The sequence below is a fragment of the Paroedura picta genome, chromosome 1 (assembly GCF_049243985.1).
Source record: "Paroedura picta isolate Pp20150507F chromosome 1, Ppicta_v3.0, whole genome shotgun sequence".
Taxonomy (NCBI): Eukaryota; Metazoa; Chordata; class Lepidosauria; order Squamata; family Gekkonidae; genus Paroedura; species Paroedura picta.
Window position 1 is genome coordinate 88,554,468 of NC_135369.1, and position 19,690 is coordinate 88,574,157.

A 19,690-nucleotide genomic window follows, 5' to 3' on the forward strand; every position below is an offset into this window, starting at 1 on the left:
TCAGGTGACTTTGCTTGAGCCAGACCACCACTGCTTCCAAATAGCTGGTAAATGTATTGGGGGAGGGGGGGCAGTCAGGCTGGCCAACTATTAGAAGATAAAGCTAGGTGTCAACAGCATATTGATGGCAACCCAGCCCATACCTCCAGACCAGCTGGACCAAAAGGCACATATAGATATTGAATAAAGTGGGAGAGAGAACCGCCCCTTGTGGGACTCCTCATGACAGTTGGTAACTGCACGATTGTTCCTCTCCCACGGAGATCCTCTGTGTTTTGTTCAGGAGAAAGGAGATCAGCCATTGCAAGGGTGTTCCCCATATTCTGGCCCTGGCAAGGCAGTGGACAGATTGAGCTGCATGAATTGTGCTGACTCGCCTCTATCCAGCTGGTGCCAGAGATCATCTATAAGGGTGACCAGGATGGTCTCCACCCCATGGCTAGGTCAGAAGCCAGACTGGAATGGATCAAGCACTGAAGTTTTCTCCAAGTATTCCAGGAGCTGGTCTGCAGGGTCTCTCTCTACAATTTCCCCCAGAAACACAAGATGCGGGAGGGGGCGGTAGTTGTTTGGGTCCTGTTGATCCAGCAGTGTTTTTTTCAGCAGGTGGCCAACCGCTGCCTCCCCCAGCCTTTCTGGAAACTCTCCTGATGGCATGGAGAGGTTGACAATATCCATGAGGGGGCCCACTGGTCACCCCCCTTGAGGAGCCAGGAGGGACCGGGGTCAGGGGAGCATGTGGTTGCCCTCACGGCACCCAGCAACTTGTCCACTTTGGTTAAGGAGAGCTGTCTGAAGCCATCAAACAATTCTTACCAAAGTGGCCAATGGCCCTGCAGTTCCCTTACTGTATCAGTTCTGGAGGGAAGGTTGTGGCAAAGTAATGACACTTTGTCTGCAAAATGGCTTGCTAATGCCATTTAACTTGGAATGCCTGGATGCTATGACTGTTTGTAACCACCCATCATTATTTGTAATCGTACTGTTTGGCAAACTTGGTTTTACACTGTGACTGTGTTTATTGTTGCTTTACTCATTTTGTTACACCAATAAAGATTTTGTATGAATATGTACATAAAGGCCATCAAGTGATGGCGTGGCCTGGGGCAACAGGGCCGCTCTTTCCCTTGCCAGCTTGCTGCAGCAGTTTCCTACTTAAGAGCTACAGTTCTTCAGCCTAAGCAGTCTTCAGCCAGAGCCACTTTCAAATAGGACATTAAGAATGGCAGTGTTTTAATCATTTGCACCATTACCTGCAACACAGAACCTTTATTTAACCAGGATTTGTCAGTTGCAGCCTCTGTTCACTGGGAGCTGTGCCACAGATAACATATTAATCAATGGAGATTATAACCACATTCCAAGGTTCGGAAGAGTGGTTATTTTCACCCCATGGTTTATTACTGCTATTTTCCTGCAAGGTAAACAATTTTCCCCATAAAAAGAATGTGAAGCCAAAAGCTATTTTTGGATGATTTACTGTAATTCCTTCTTACTATACTGACAAAAATACATGGCCAGTCTTAAGCAGTTTATGAAAGAATGTTGCTGAAGGCATCTGATGACACAGAGATAGAATTTGTAATTTAAAAATTCCAAAGCTCCTCTTAATACTAAGTTCCATAGCACTTAGGCCTAGTTACCCAGCCTTATTAGGAGATGACAGTTAGGATTATCGGTTGTTTTTCTCAGAAACTTTTATTTTTTGCTCATATGCAGCTGAGATGTTACAGATATTGCTTTTCAGAGATTTATCTTCATATTCGGCTCCAGTGCATTAGTGGTCATGAGACATGCAGCAGTCACCATGAGACAAATAAAATGACAGTGTCCTGCATTCAGATCACAAGTAAATAATAATGAAGTGCATCTGCAGTGTAGGTGTTATAATTCAGTATATAATGCATCTTTAATTCCACATTCCAGATGAATGTGGTTCTTGCTGTGAAAATAATTCCATACTGGAAAAGTCTTCTCTACATGCTGTTGTAATGTTCTATTGCTGACCTATGCTTTCCTCTGGCCTATGCTTTTCTTAATCACCACAATTGCTTGTGTATGCGGGAAGATGGCGACAGGGCCTGATGCATGCTGTTTTTTGTGCTTTTGTATGGTTGCACTGTACAAGAGCCTCCCCATGCTCTGAATCAAAACTGATTTTTAATCTGACTCTCGTTCTGTACATTGTAGCTATTTATTAATGAAACTATGAAGGGCTTTTTAATTGACTAGCCTGTCTCTTTCTCTTGGGGGTACACTGCCATTACTCCTTTAAGGGTTGGCAAGATGACTGTAATACACATTTCCTTCTCTGGAAAGGAAACTATTTTTTCACCAGCATAATTTAATTCTAGTTTTGTCAGAGGGTAGTATGACTGTTGAATTAGGGTTGATAGTAACCCACAGAGGGAGATCTCCTGCTCCTGTTGTCCTCTGATTACTCTTGCTCCAGTGAGTAATGGTCAGAAAGTGGATGGAAATGCATCACTCCTGATATTTGGAAGTCACTTCCATGTAAAGACCCAGAATAGAAGTAGCTGCTACCTCATGATACTCAGATATCTGTGGCATTTTCATTCGAGTTTGGGCATTCCTGGAGAAGGAAAGTGGAGGGCAATATATTGCTACTAGTGTTAAAACATCACTTTCAAGTGACCAGATATCTATGGAATTTACCATAGAATTTGTGGGATTCTTATAGCAATGTGGAAGGAAGGCAGTTACATGAATTCCAGTTCTTCCTCAAAGCAATGCTTTCCTCTCCCAGGCCCAGCCCCCAGCCAGCTCCCAAGGAGCATAGATGTGGGCCTAGCATCCCTATGTTGAATTCACAGTATTTGTTTATCAGCTCTAACTAGATTCCAGTCTGTACCTGGCTGTATAATTGCATGATATACACTTCTGTATAATTCTTTATGGAGACTAATGCTTCCTTCTACAGAGAAGGAGAGCTGTGAGGATAATTTTTAACAATACTATGTTTGTGATTATTTTAACTTGTATTGTAGGCGATGGCAGAGGTGATATCTGCAAAGATGATTTTGACAATGACAGAGTCCCTGATATTCATGACGTATGTCCAGAAAATGATGCCATTAGTGAGACTGATTTCAGAAAGTTCCAGATGGTGCCCCTGGATCCTAAGGGAACAGCTCAGATTGATCCAAACTGGGTAATTCGTCACCAGGGCAAAGAACTGGTACAGACCGCCAACTCAGATCCTGGCATAGCTGTAGGTGAGTATTTGAATAATCTGAAATCATCAGCAGGGTGTACAGACCAAATGCTATACAGAAGAAGTGTAAGTATTTCAGCCAGTTGATGCATTCATGTTAACCACATAGTGAAGCTTGTCATGGACTGTATCACTATGGAGTAATTTCCTGGATGTGAGGAAACAGCAAATTGTATAGAATGCTAATCTGGATGAAGAATATTCCCTGATATGCTGGTGTTCCAAACAGAAGGAAATTGTGGGGGACAAAGAATTCAATTTGTAACATAAACTGGAAGAGTCTAGGAAAATCTCTTTCATTATGTTTGACAAAAAGAAACACCAGGTTTGAAAATACCCACATGCAGGTAATATTTTTTTTACAAAACATTCAAGGTTCTATAATGTTGCTCGGGTAGACAATCTGTTCATAGTTTACAGACTTTGAAGTAAATATCCTGAGATTGCTTCTGTTTCATTTTAAAAACCACAATGACTTATTTTTCATAGAGCTGAGCTATAAATGTGAAAGCACTTCACTCAAAATTCTGTGTAAGCACAGGTGAATATCTATTTCCTGAACATATTTAATTCATTCAATAAGGGAAGGGACAGATAATGCATAATGTCAAGTAACAGCCAAGTGAGAGGTACATAGCATTTTATTCATCCTGAGAAATAACAAAGGTATTAAGTGTAATGATAGAAAGTAATAACCATTTGGGAGGGGGACAAAGTAAGGACATTTTATCACTGAAGTGACTTTCTGGTGGAGAACTCACCAGAATGTCAAACTCACTACAACTCCTGAGACTTGTGCCATTTTTCATCTTGCTCCAGGTTATGATGAGTTCAGTTCTGTTGACTTCAGTGGTACATTCTACGTTAACACAGATCGGGATGATGATTATGCTGGATTTGTCTTTGGCTATCAGTCCAGTAGTCGCTTCTACGTCCTGATGTGGAAACAAGTCACTCAGACTTATTGGGAGGACAAGCCCACCAGAGCTTATGGTTACTCTGGAGTTTCACTTAAAGTAGTAAACTCTACAACTGGGGTTGGAGAACATCTGAGAAATGCCCTTTGGCATACTGGAAATACACCTGGACAGGTATGAGATAAAAATGAAGTCTAACTATGAGCTGCCAGTGTTAGCTGTCCTCCCCCAGTCTTCCTGAACTAGTGATTATAATAAAATCTAATTTAAAGCAATCAGGGCACAGTTTATGATATTTGATCTAAGCAGCCTACAGTGCATATGTCTTATAATTCAGACTTTGATTGCTGCAGTGGATATAGCATTAGATATAGCCACAGAAGATCCAGGATCAAATTCCTGCCGGTAATGATGAGAAAGAAGCTAAAACAACAGACTCAGACTTTATTCTGCTGCTTCAGACTAAGACAACAGCCCACTTGAATAGGTCAACTACTGCCAGTTCAAACCCCATCGGTATATATTTAAATGTTTTTTATACTTGATATTTCTCTTTTTAATTTAAAGTCTTTTTAACCCTATCTCAGGTGCGCACCCTGTGGCATGACCCTAAGAATATTGGCTGGAAAGATTACACTGCCTACAGGTGGCACTTGGTCCACAGACCTAAGACGGGATTAATAAAGTAAGACATTGTTTTTAATAGCTGGTATTTCTTTTCCAGCTGATCATAAAATGAGGTTTGTAAGCAAATTCCAGTGCTGTCACTTGGGTCATGGCAGTCTGTCCGCTTCTTGCTGGTTGATTTGAGACCAACCTGAACAGCGTGTGTTCCCCTTCAGATGTGTTCAATTTCCTTTGAATGCTCCAGAGAAACAAATCCAACATTAAATAAAAAATAATACCTCAAACTCTTGGAAAGGGATTACTTTTTCTGAAATAACTCAAACTTCAGAGTGGAGAGGGGACAGAAATACCAGAGGAAAGCTTAAAAACGGGCCCTGGAGGTTGAGGGAGGACTTCCATTATGCGTGGGGCTGGCCCGGCCTGGCTTCCAATGGCAATTGAGACACCGCAGGAAAAGTGGAGAATCCGTGCTCCTGCAGTAAGGGCCTGAGTTGGGGCAGGGTTGGGCCAGGATGGCATCGACATTGTGCACAATCAGGGATTTGCCCCACAGCCCTGCTGTCGCCAGCCCGGACTTCCCGCCCCGTACATAATTGGTCAGTGTTACACATGATACTTTGTCCTCATTCAGTGATACTTTGCATATTTTGCATACCCCACCTAACCTTTTGTTTGCCTAAAATGGATGCAGAAGAAACCCAGCTGGGGATGCACTGCTCCACTTCTTTGGTTGTATCTTAGCTCTGTACTTCATAAAAATATCCCTGACTACCTAACTTCCTGAACATAGTTGTTTCATTTAATGTGCTGCCCTATCTAGCAGCACCCAGAAAACATACTCATCTGCAATGGTATACTTATTCCTTTCAGCTGAAGCACGTGATAGCATCTGTTGTCAGAAATCACACAATGTGCACTGAGGCTATGTAATGAATTCTGCAACTTGTGTATATGACCCTCTTGTACCTTCAAATGTGAAAAGGCAAACTTATCTAGATATTTAATACTTTTTAGTGGTGTAACAGGACATCAGTCAAGTCTAAATTATATCTCTAGATCTCTAATCTAATATGTGATTGCTTATACATGCACAAGATGCATCAGCATCAATTATATTATGTTCTTTCTCAATGACATTTTGCCCTACTGGATTAGGCTTGCACTAAAAAAAACACTATGTTTGACTACACTGTATCTTTCCTTCACAGGGTATTAGTATACGAAGGGAAGCAGATCATGGCAGATTCTGGACCAATCTACGACAAGACCTATGCTGGAGGGCGGTTAGGTCTTTTTGTCTTTTCACAAGAGATGGTATATTTCTCTGACCTCAAGTATGAATGTAGAGGTAAGCTGATACATAAGATTAATTGTGTGTATGTTCCTTGAATGGTTCAGCTTCAAAGAGAATTTGGAAAAGTATATATAACCCACTGAGGAAGATTGCAATGGGTATGGAAACAGGTTAGTTAAAAAATTCTTCTAATTGATGCTGTATAATTGAGTGATCCCAGCTGTTTTTATGAACTGAGGTCATGGAAAAGTACAGTGATAAGCCATTGAGGGATCTCAATGTTCTGTCTGTGTTATTGGATCTAATATGTCTCATTCACACTTGTGTACAAAAAAAGGGGGGAAACTGCACCAATGGGATAGCTCAGTAAAATATAATTAAAAAAAAATTATGCTGCACCATAATTTTTTCATCTCTATTTTGAGTCATTCACACTTGTAAGCCATTGCTTGATCTTAATCAATGAGCAATGAATTTGCATGTGTGAAACAGCCTGCAGAGAAGTTTACATTATCCCTAATACTACTAGCAGTCCTCTTAATTGCCGTGAACATTTCCAAATCATTTAAAGGTCCCCAAACGTTTCCAGCCTGTGGGCATCTTTGGAATTCTGACACGGGGTAATGGGTGCAACCACAAAAAATGGCTGCCATAGCAGGTCGTGTTAACCACAAAATGGTTGCCGTTCAAGACAGAGCTAACTCCAAAATGTCAGGAAGAGAAGTTACATATAACTTCAATAGCAACTCAACATTTCAGGGAGAAGCTCTGATTAATAGGATGCCTTTTCTTCTATTCAGGCAGTCAGAAGCCCTGCTGGGCATAAAGTCTCATTTCCTAAAATTATTTGGTGGGCATCAGAAAAGGTATTGATCATCAGAAAAGTGTTGAGGACCCCTGGTTTAGTGTTTGAAGGTGAATTAACAGGCTGCAGTATCTCATTTATCAACCTCCAGCTGATGTAGGATACTCTAAAGATAAAATGAGGACTTCCCATTGGCTGCTCAGAACTTCTTGATGGAAGAACAAGATGCAAATGTGATACTAGTTCTTTGGTGCATAGCAGTTTTATGGTGATTTTCATGACTTACTCTGGCTATGTCCTGCTACCTGTTTTTTGGTAGTCTGAATCTCATCAATGGAGATAATGAATAAATATTCCGGACCTTTTTTGCGTAACGTGTTTACCGTACTATTCTCCAAATATATACAGTCATACTAACCAATTGTTTTGCTCTGTTGCAGATGTCTGGACTAAGGGTGTTGCATAATCAGCAAAGTACTGTAGATGCTAGTCAACCTAGACACCTCTGTACATCCTGGTACTTCAACCCCCTCACTCTCCTTTCATGTCTCCTTTGGCTCACTCCCAACTGACTTTCTCCTTCCATGCCACCAGGAGAGATTCCTCCAATCCTATCAAAAAGTGCCTTTGAAGAGCTTGGACTGGCAGGGCCTAAATGTGAGCATTGAATCCACCAGTGAACCAAGAGAAGATTGATGTGTAGAATGGAAACAGGGCAGAAACATGGGTCATTGTTTTAAAATGGCGTTTACATTTAAAGCACTTAATGTATTTAAAATGCATGAATACTTGATGTATTTATATAAATATGGGATAAAAGGGGGGTCTTACATCAAGTCAAGGAGAAAAAACATCTTCTTAAGTCCGCATTACTATCTCAGATCAGGGCTGGGCCTTGGTAACATAAAGTTTTGGAGATCAATTTCAACAAAATTAGGAAGGGCCAAACTCTATGTACCCTTGTTAATTAACAAGCCATTGGGAAACATGGCAGGACCAATCAAGAAGGTGGCTTAGTGTCCTTAAAATGTTATGATTTTTTTAGATGTATCATGTGTTTGGAGAGTTTAGAATAGAGCTCCCTCTTGTAAAAACCAATAATACAACTTTTGATGTTGTTTTGCTCTTGCAAGGGCTATTACACGGCTTTGGTTCTTGAACTTAAATAGTACAGCTGGACATCCCAAAGGAATCTTTAGTCTGATGTTAATTCTAGTCTATGGGAATGAATTTTCAATTATTTTTGTGGAGGCATACACTTGAGGATGTTATTTAAAAACTGTTCATCCAGTAACGTGGATTTCATTGAATACATCCACCTGTCTACTCCATAGAAATGACTTTTAAGACTTCAGTGCTCATTCACCAGTTCTGCAAGGCAAGGGGTGGGGGTTTGTCATAAAATAACCTTACCATGAAAATCTTTTTTGTGTGTCTGTACACATGAAATTGTTCCACTTGGCTTCATCAAAATCCTGTACTGCACAAAATCCTTCCACCATCTCATAATCAACATTCTCTGCAGTGTTCTATTGACTTTAATGGGGGTGTATTGGAGTCAACAAAAATGGTTCATGAATCACTCATTAAAAATGGGTTCCACTTGTCCAATTTACACTTTTCCAATTTTAATTTACATTCCCACTTACATCTCAGATCCACAACCAGTAGTAGTATGTTTTATTATGGTCATAGACCAGCATAAGATGATACAAAAATATCCATTAAAACCAGGAATTAAAACATCTTAAAAGTTAACAATAGAAAATAGAATAAGGTAGATAAACACAGCTGTCCAGTTCACTTAAAACAGACCATTCTATTATGAATTTTGATCGCTGCTGCGCAGAACTTGGCAACTCTGCAACCAGTATTTCATTTGATGCCATGTTATTTAACACTAATGGTTGTATGGAAGAGTATGTAGAGCTTGGCCATTGTGTGTATTAAATTCCTGAAACATTATACATTTATTCAGTGCAATCTTAAGCAAAGGACCAAATGAAACATTACTGTTTTAAAGAGCTGGATCTGGGTTCCCTGGACCCAACTCATGTTCTTTGCAGCTGCATAGTAGCTGCAGGCAATGGCTTCTCAATAAAAGAATGCCCAAACAGGCTTGGAATAGTAGTGTAGAGGGAAGAAGGGCTTTTGCCTCCCCACTGAAGCCATTTTCCTATGCAGAAACCATGCCCTGAGGGGGAGGAGTTGTTTCCCTAATTTTGCTGCTCCACATGCACAGATACTCCACATGGAGCAACAAAAAGTGGAAATAATCCTCCATTCAGAATATGAAAACGACCAGAAAGGGTGGGAGGAGATAGGAGCCTTTCTTCCCCTCATGGTTCCAAGACCTATTGGATTCTTCTTTTTATGAAAGCAGTTGCTCCCTGCAGCTAACATTTAGTTTGGCCCAAAATTACACCCGGCTAAGAAGAATGAAGGTTTAGAAGGTTATACCTTACTTAAAGTTGCTCTTCTACCAGACAAGTGGCAAACTCACCTCTCATGGAATGTGAAACCCTTCTCAGTAGTTTCTTTGGGAAGAAAAGCTTTGCTAAGAACTTCATTTGCTTTAGCAGTAAAAGCATTTCTATGACTATGCCATTTTTAAAGAACTGTTTGTGTGCATGGAATGTTCAGAGAAATCAGCTTGTGGCCATGTGACTTGCTTTCCCAATACTGCTGCAACCAGCACTTCGATACCTTGCTTTGGGTTTTTGAGAAGGTGACAATGCTACCATTACCGAAATCTGGTCACATATTACGGTTCCAATTATAAGGGTATCAATGCTATTTATTATTATAATTTGCAGGTATGTTTGCCAGTTATTTATTTGTGAAGCATACCAGAGAGCACATTAGCAATGAAACTCCTCATAGCTATAGAATGCAGTTAATGGTACAACCTGTAGGTATGAATGTATTTGGTTATGTGTGCGATTATATGTTATAATAATTTTAAGATTTCCTTAATTGTCCAAGTTGTAACCAATTGAGACCCTATAAGTAGAACTGTAATATATACCAAGGCCCCCATTTTTTTTTACAAAAAGTTTTATGTATGTCTGCTGTATATAGGAATATTAAGGAAAACTATTCTGAAGATAAGTCATCCTTTATTCTATCCAGATACAACAGTTATTCAAGTACACAATAATATGCAAATATTTAACTCTTTTTAAAGATGAATGAGCTTTGCTTATGAGTTGATGTAGTTTTATTCATGGATGAGATTTACACCAGAAGAGCAATCACCTTGAGTTTTGTCCAGTAAACGTGTGCATACTGTATATTGCAAAACACATAGGTCCTGATCCCACAAAATGTACATAAGGTGGGCTTGTACATGTGCACCTGTGTTAAAAAGAGAATGCTGGAACTAACTGTTTAGCAAAAGGACCCATCTAGCTGCAAGGGTAGAATCCAGATCTGCTTTGTTTTTTCACTTTACTGTGCATAGACAACCCTAGCTGATGTATTGGGTCCTGAAACCATAAGCAAGATTCCCCACCCAGCTAAGGCTATGCACATGGAAACCTCTTGCAGGATGACAAAGCTGGAGTATGTGTGCATATGGGCAACGTGCTCTCATATAAATGCATGCTTGCCCATAGTTGTGCTTATTGTACAACTGAAGTGAATGAGGCAGCCTATGTGGATGGAGGCTCCAGGAATGCATGAGGGTTGCTATTCCCACAGCATCACAGTGACAATCTCTTGCCTTGTCCAGGGATGCAGTGAACCTATTCAGTTCAGCTGTTTCCCAACAAACTTAAATAGATTTTGATGCAATATACCTATAAGAAATCAACATTTTCTGACTTTATTGCACATTCTTCATTTTACCATATTAACATTTTAGAAGTATGAGATATGTTTTTTTATTTGTTAAAGGTGTTTTTGCAATTTATTATTTTAAAAATGTAACCCAAAGTTCCATAGAAATGAACTGGAGGGGGTTTCATTTCTGTAATGGCTCTGTTTCCTTTGAATAAAAAGACAAGACCAATGTTGGGACTAAGATGTTAATATTTAGACTGTACTATACTTGCCTATACTATGTAAATTATTTATGATTTCCCTTTTTAGCAAGCATGTGTGTGAGTGTGTGTTTGAGAGAGAGAGAGCACAATTTCTTACCTTTTGTTTTGCCAAAGACTGTAAATAACTATTTATTTGTCTGCACAGACAGAAGTTTTATCATTTAATGTCCCTCATTTATTCAAATTCTCTTTTTTATACATTTAATGATAGACAATAAACCATAAAAAGTTTTATTGAAAGTGTTCTCTTTACTTTTCTATAGTTTAATTTTTTTAATTGACAAGAAACCCAAGAAGAGCCTCTCCTGAAGCCAAACATCCCTTCTGTGATCCTGTTAAATAACCAAAATTGTCAGGAAAGGAACGCAGCTGATGCCACACGCGTTTCCTTCTCTCCAGCTTTTAGTTGACTTTGCTGTTCTGTTTTTCCTTGTTCTTGTCTTTCCAGCTTAGTTTTAGCAGATGCTTCTGACTTCTATAAGTTCTGTGCAATAGTAACCTGTTATAATTATTCCAGATTGTTGATTTTATTGTTCCCCCTTCTCAGTTCTTAAGCCTTTTATGGCCTTTTATATGCGGTTAAAAAAAACAACAGTAATCTGATTCCATTTTATAGCAATGTTTGATGAGAGTGCAGCATAAATTATGGAAATCTCTTGTGAAACTCCTGCTCATTTTAATGGAATTTTTGCTGGTGGTAATTGTGAACTGTACTGCCACTGTTGTGTTCTTATAAATGTATCTGAGACCTTACCTCCAGTCACCTGTTGATGCAGCGGAGGAGCCGGGAAGAGGAGGAGGCGCTGGAGGGACAAGCTTGGTGGCATGGAGGGAAGGCGCTTTGATGCTGCATTGTGCCTGGGGCAGGTCGGGGAGGTGCAGGCGTGGGTGCTTTAAAAGGTACTATGTGCAAGGAACCTCACCCCCTTTTCCCTAATCACCACCAGGACAATTTGCTTGTTCACGGTGGCATGAGGTTCCAGCCAGCAAAGGGTCTCTGGTAGCTATCTTGGCTGCCTGATGAGTGGCTCTCCCAGCTCTTTCAGCTCTCCTGCTCTCCAGCCTTGGGGCTTATAAGCCCCAACCCCACCTACCCCACATGTTCAGAGCGGGAGGTTCTGGACTATCCAGAAAGGCCGGGGGGCTCAGCCCTGTGGTTGAGCATCTGTGGCAGCCAGTGGGAGGCTGCCTGGCTGGCAGCTCTCCTGGCTCTCCGGCTTTGTGGCTTGCATCCCTAACACCACGTGCATTGGGAAGCTTGAGGCAAGCTGATCAGGCAGAGGCAGTCAGCAGATTGCCTTTGGCATCTAGAGATTGCCTGCCTGGCAAGTGGCTTGGTGGCTTGTTCCCTCCCCACTTACCCTGCGCATGGGTATATGTGTATATATGTGTGTGTGTATATATATATATATACCTTTACACTGCTGATTAATCTGGAAATGCTCTCTTTTTTTCCAGACTCTTTTTGGGTTGATTTCATAATGCAATATTTTAAACGCCATAATTTTAATGGAACTGCTGAGAAATATTCCCAACTATGTCATTATAACTTAATATTAATTCCATATTAATAATATAAATAATGGCTGAAAACTCTCCCTTTTTGGCCAAGCACTAGATGCCAACACAGGCAGCAAAAAAACAGCAGCATACAGCACGCTTTGTGCATCATGTCAAGAATCACCCTTTCTCCCTGATCCATTAAGCAGAGATGAGGCCCAAATGAAAATAATATGAATGCTGCTGAGGCTCATTTGTCTTCCTGGAAGCTTCCTAACAGCAAAGAGACTGGTTAATGAGATTGCCTATTACAAGTTACCTGGGTTGCCACTGAGCTGCTCTTTCTGGAATCTTTTTTTCTGATTCTGCTATGGACCTGATTCTGACAAAACTCAGCAGTACAGCCTATTTCATAACTGATACTTGATTGATCACCACAAGTATATATACATGACTCCTAGAAGGTAGTGTATACAGACATGGGTAGATCTGTTAGCAGTCAGACCCCTCCTCTCATTTATAGATCAATATTTCAAATATTAAATGCAGCCTGGCTGAAAATGATACAGAAATAGTTGTCAGCCAGATCATAAGCGCACAACAGTGACTGGCCCAACAGGAAACAAACCTCTAGTGAGAAGTCTGGACATATAGTTTAGAACATGTGAGAAAGAATGACTGACCCACTAATGACCACTTCCCCATACCAGGGAGATGCATTATTGAGGACAATAGGTCACCCAAGAACTTGCAACCAATCTTACCAAATTCCCTCATCCATCCACTCTAACTAAGCAGTACTTAACACTTTTCCCAAACTTGATAGCTTTCCCATCTGGTACTCAGAGAGTTGTCAAGAACCATTAGTACCTATAGTTAAACTTTCAGTAAAACCATTAAACTTCTCCTAGATCATTGTTTAACTCCAGAACACCCATCAAGACATTGCCTTTGAGGCATATACAACATCATTGCCTTATACATACACTCCTACTTGCATATGGGCTTCTCCTCTTCCCCCTTACAAATAGGATGGTCTGGTCAGGTCTTAGATTTTGCCTTTTAGACTTTGTTTTGAGGCTCAATCTTATGGTGGCAAATTGAACTAACAATGCTATCAGCTGGGCCACACACTTAGTGGCTTCTTCAGTGCATTTACAGAAACCATTGGGTACAATTTCTAGCCGTATGTGTATAGACTACAATTGGAGCTCTTATTTGATCTGACACCACCACAGCCTGCCCCATGAGTCTCTGGGTTTGGAGTGCTGGGGACCTAGCAGCTCTTCTGATGCTCAACACCACTTAACACCACAACATCTTCTGATACACCAACACCACTTAACCCCGATAACAAATAATAATAAAGACACCTCCCCCCAAAACCAAAAACATACAATAACAACAACAAAAAAAAAACATTTAGAAAAGACCTCCGACCATCTACAAATCAGGTTCTTTAGTTTTCATATACCACATGCACAAAAAATATTATTGGAAATCAAAATTTCACAATTAAATCATTCATTAACCATTCATAATTATAATATATATCCTTAGTTAAAATAATAATATGATGAAATACATATTTACAACTAATAAATATTTACTTTAGAATATACTTCATCCTTGTCTTAACTAATTTATTCAACATAACCAATAATAATACTCTCATTTACCTTATTACTTTTAAGATAATTTACAAATGGCTCCCAATTTGTTATAAAACTATCTAGCATTTGGACTCTTATTAATATTGTTAACGTATCTAATTCTGCCTACTCCTTAACCTTATCCAACCATTCATTTACACTTGGTATTTTTTCATTTTTCCAGTATTGAGCATAAATTATTCTTGCTGCTGAAATCATGTAAAGTAATAGTATTCTCCTTGCTTTTACTATTTCAGGATCCAAAATATTTAATAAATATAATTCTGGTTTAAGTTTCAAGTCAAGCGTTGTTATTTTCCGAATATATTGATGGATCTGTACCCAAAATATTTTTGCCTCTGTACATGTCCACCAAAGATGGTAAAAAGTAGCATCAACCAATTTACATTTCCAACATTTTGTTAAGCCATTTTTGTATAATTTGGACAGTAATACTGAAGCCAAATAACATCTATACAGCATTTTGTAATAATCTTCCATTTTATTAGTTGCTAATGTAAATTTTATATCTCTTTTCCATACCATCTCCCATTGCTGAAGCTTAATAGTGTGCCCTATATTTTGTGCCCAGCGAATCATTGATTCTTTTATCACTTCCTTCTCAGTGTCTTTTTTTAGTAACATATTGTAGATCTTTGCAATTAATTTCTCTTCTTGTTCATATATACACAGATCAGCCTCATTTTTTAAATTTTCAAACTGATAAATCTGTCTATCAGTTTTAAATTTGTCATATAACTGTCTATATAGAAACCAATTGCAGGTACCATTTGCTACTGTTATATCTTCCTTCTGTTTAAATTTTATTTGCTGTTCAGAGTAATCTAACAGATCTTTATATTTTAGATACTCCTCTGAGTGCCATTTTTCCCTACCATATAATGCCTCATGTGGTGACACCCAGTATTGAATTTTTGGCCATGATTGGTTCTTATATTTAGACCAAGTTCTAAACAGTGCCCGCCTTATACAATAATTTTTAAATGTTTGATGTATTCCTGCTTTCTCAAACCAGAGTTATGCATGCCAACCAAATGTTGTCATGACCTTCCAACTTTAAAATATAATTCTTTCTTAATGTTAACCAGTCCTTGATCCAAACAAAGCTTGCAGCATGATAATACAGTTCTAAATTTGGTAACTTCAATCCCCCTCTTTCTTTACTATCAAACAAATTTATTAACTTTATCCGTGGTTTCCTTCCCTGCCAAATAAAATTTGATAATTCCTTTTGCCAATCTCTAAATGGTTTCTCAGATGATATTATAGGGATTACCTGAAATAAAAATAACAATCTGGGTAAAATATTCATTTTGATAGCTGCAATTCTACCTAACAGAGACAGTGGTAAATTCCTCCATTTATCCAAATCTCATTTTATATCACACTAAGTTTTCCTATAATTATTGTCAAACAATGTATTATTTTTGCCAGAAATTACCACTCCTAAATACCTAATTTTCTTCTCTATTTTAAAGTTGTGGCTATCCTGACCTAGCAGCTCTTCTGACAGAGTTTCTAAATTCAATCTCCTGACTAATAAATAATCATAACTTGGCCTTCAGGACCCTGACCTTTTGATAGTGGAAGAGCCACTGAAATAATGCTTCAGGTTTAGAGGAGCTCCAGAAATACTTTCAGCTGGCCAAGCCTCTCTGTCATGCTCTCCAGAAATAACATCTCACCAGAAGTGACATCACCGCCTGCATTAAGAGGCAGGGTCGAGGAGAACTGAGGGGGGAGACACAGGAGTAAGGGAGTAGATGTGCAGACTCCACCCCCTTCCAGGCACAGAAACCACAAGAGAACTCACACTTGAAAGGGGGAGAGCAATGGAAGCAGCTGGTTCCCTAGCTTGTGGCTGAGTCCATTAAGGCAGGAAGGGAAAGACTGTGGGCTCCTCCAGAGCTCCCATGAACCCCTGGCTGGGAATCCTTGACCTAACCTATATATACCCTTAGAATGATGTAACAGGTCATATTTTCGACATCTTCCAGCAGAATTCCCACTTCTTATTCCCAAACAGGCAATTCACTGTTATGCCTAAATGATGTGACTAATATTTTCTTAGACAAGTGGCTATTTTTATAACCTTTTGTTACCTAGCCTAGCACCAAAGACTCTGAACCTGAAGAAGCTGGAACAATTTCTTATGATGATGTTATTAGGATGTTTTCCTGCCCTGTATTTTTTATTGTTCCTTTTGAAAGGACCTACAAACCAGGATCTCTTCAAAGATCATTCTGATAGGAACTTAACAATGCAACTCTGCAAAGAAACATTGTGTTAAATTAATACACTATATACAAACTCATGTTTCTTGGCATGCAAAACTTATTACTATTGGAAGGGCTTGCCAAATGGTTTAAATGCAAAAAATGTTTGGCTCATGTAATTTTGGATATAAAGCAAGTATTGGTCCCAAATACATATGTTGAGACTGAAGCATACTAGCTTGCTTCATTTTAATTGTTTTAAAGATCACTGGAGACTCCTCCAAATCAAGCTTCAAGTATTCCTTGTTAAAACTTTGGGGAGCATGAAGATACAATTATAAAAGAAGAAAGCCAGCTTGAAGCACCTTCCCCCCCTTCCTTGGCCAATGGACAACTCTTCTCTGTAATACATTCTTAGACGCTAATGTTATGAGAGTTTTGTGACAGGAGAATTTTTCACTACATCTGTTTTCAACTCAGTGTGTGAAAGTTTACATTACAAAACCAATAGAGAGGGGCAGATTGTCATCATGCTTTCACTCTCAGATATGAGCTTTATCCTGTAAGTCATACAGAAAAGAGACAGGATGAAGAGGAGCTCACTGTTTATACTCTGCTTTTTACTGCTAGAAGGAGTTTCAAACTGGCTTATAATTGTCTACACTTCCTCTCCCCACAACAGATACACACAAGCAGCCGGCAAAATAAAATACTCTCCCACAACCCCACTCAACAGAGGGTATTTAATAACCTCAGAGGGCTAATAGGAAGCAGTGGATGATCATGTTCGCTTGGGGAGGGGCCCGAATCATAACCTGCCCTGACCTCAACTAAAGACCTGATGGAAGAGCTCCATCTTGCAGGCCCTGCAGAACTGTGAAAGCTCCATCAGGGCTCTCAGCTTTCCTGGGAGCTCATTCCACCAGGTTGGAACGAGGACTGAAAAGGCCCCGGCCCAGATCAAGGCCAGGCAAACCTCCCTTGCGCTCCCTTATTCTAGTTAATATATTCATAAGAGATCAGAGCAACACTTTTAGATCATCATTATTTGTATACTGGAGAATATGCCTCCCAAATGAGATTGTATCAGGACTACGTTAGGATTCTTGTCATTCTTTAGTCATTGCATTATTAGTCATTGCCATCTTTGAAACATATTCCCATGTGAATGTTATTTTCTAGTTGTAACTTTTTAATTGTCTTCATTCCTACATAGTTGATTGGAAGTAATGCAATTATCATACTCAATATTCACAGTGTTTGCTAAGGCATTATATTTCTCTTAATCTACACTGTGATTCCTCCACGTTTTTCTTTTGGTGTTAGGAACAGACTACAGCAGAATTGTTCACAGGGCGACAAGGAACTGAGTGTAGGAACAGCTGTGAAGACCATAATTGACACATAGGTTGATATCAATTGAGGAAAAGTCACTCTCCTTATCATTCCCAAATCTGTTTATGTGCTGAAGGGAGTTTGTCCATCTTTAAACTACTTCCAGAAACTGTTATCACCAGCCTGTATCTCAGCCTAATGAAATGTTAAAAAGGTAAAGGTATCCCCTGTGCAAGCACCGAGTCATGTTGGACCCTTGGGGTGACGCCCTCCAGCGTTTTCATGGCAGACTCAATACGGGGTGGTTTGCCAGTGCCTTCCCCAGTCATTACCGTTTACCCCCCAGCAAGCTGGGTACTCATTTTACCGACCTCGCAAGGATGGAAGGCTGAGTCAACCCTGAGCTGGCTGCTGGGATCAAACTCCCAGCCTCATGGGCAGAATTTTCAGACTGCATTTCTGCTGCCTTTCCACTCTGCGCCACAAGAGGCTCTAATGAAATGTTACAAATTACCTAATACATGTGTAAATGCTGCAGCTACTCCTGTGTTTTCAGATTGTGACCAGCTAATTATGGCATTCATCCCTATTATACACATACCAAAAGCCTATTGAGTCTGTAGGACATAATAGTATTGCCATGAACTTCTGTGTTGGTAGCTGAAGCTCCATTCTGTACAAAGGGAATTGCTTTTTTGTAAACTGAGGCCAAGCTGGGATATGCAGTGTGGCATGTATTTGTGCATGCTTATGTAATTCATGTGTGGAAGGTATGCATATGCTGCTTACTCTTCTAAAACTATTGGCACAAATGGCTGACAGGTTCTCCTATTAAAGACCTGCCTGCTTTCCTAGAATTGTTCAGGAATGTTCCTTGGTGGGCACATTTACTGCTAACTGGGAATACATGCTGCTTTTCGTTATATGCCGCAATCAGATTAGTTCCTGTGGGTTTGCTTTTGAAATACTGTGTGCTTTTGAAGTACAGATGGGAGAAGGAAGCTGCCGCTGCTAGTTCTAAAACAAGACCACCACGTCTGAGGCCCAGATGGTAGGTGGCTGGACTGCACTTGTGAGAGGAAAGAATAGGAGAAAAAATACAAGTAGGAGCATAGAAGACTGCTGCTCTTCTAAAGAGAGCTTTTATTGATTCCTATGGGCCTGAGGCCCAGAGTGTCAGTGTTTCTGAAATTTACCATGGAGGACACGGGAATATCCGCAAAGGGATCATCAATAAACCTTAGAAAACCCAAACTGACCCAAAGTCACCTACTATCTGATTGGCCCTCATTCAGGAATGGTCCACCCAGGTAGATTAAACCCAATCAGGAGGTAGCCCTCAGCCAGGAAGGGTTACCTTAATAAGGAAGCTCTCTACCTTCATCTTCCTGTTGATTTCAGAGGTTTGCTGAGTGGAAGAGGAGCCAGCCTCAGAGCATTCCGTTGCCCTGGCCTCTTTCAACTGGGAGGACATGGGGGGGGGGGAAGCTGGGGCAGCCTCTGCCAGCCTTCTGGAGGTGGGGGCCTGCAGAAGACCCAGAAATACTGTTGGCTCTCTGGGATCCAGAAAAAAAAAGCCCCTGCCCTGGGAATGGTTACTCGTGAGTAAGTCATGTGAGGTTTGCAATTTGCAATCTGAGAAGGGAGGAACGCTTTGAGGATAGGCATCACAGGCAATTGCAGCAGGGAAAATAATGCTGATGTGGGTGGGACTGAGAAGATGTAGACTTTCCCTTTTCACATGGATACCACCTTAGCCTTGATGGAGTCTTTCGAAGATCAGCACAACAAAGCAAATTTGAGACCAATGGCATAGAAGATGCGGATACTGTAGAGGGGGCACAAAATCACCATGGAGCCATGGGGACATGTGGAGGGGGGAGACACTGTTTCCCAGTAGCACAAGAGATGTTTTAACACCCTGCTTTTCACTGCCGAAAGCAGTCTCAGAGTGGCTTATCCTCACGTTCCCTTCCTCTCCCCACAACAGACACCCTGTGAGGTAGGTGAGGCTGAGAGAGCTCTGAGAGAAAGTGGTCTGT

General features: G+C 40.2%; 1 protein-coding gene across 1 annotated transcript in view; it reads left to right on the forward strand.

The window, feature by feature from the left end:
• The window catches only part of THBS2 (thrombospondin 2), a 56,603-nt gene extending 45,713 nt beyond the window's left edge, over positions 1 to 10,890 (forward strand). Inside the window, exons 18-22 of the mRNA XM_077347072.1 lie at positions 3,009 to 3,236; positions 4,055 to 4,326; positions 4,740 to 4,837; positions 5,988 to 6,127; positions 7,319 to 10,890. Of these exons, the coding sequence (XP_077203187.1) occupies positions 3,009 to 3,236; positions 4,055 to 4,326; positions 4,740 to 4,837; positions 5,988 to 6,127; positions 7,319 to 7,344 (764 nt within the window). The 3' untranslated portion in view covers positions 7,345 to 10,890. The remainder of the gene's footprint in view (positions 1 to 3,008; positions 3,237 to 4,054; positions 4,327 to 4,739; positions 4,838 to 5,987; positions 6,128 to 7,318) is intronic.
• Positions 10,891 to 19,690: the final 8,800 nt, after the last annotated feature.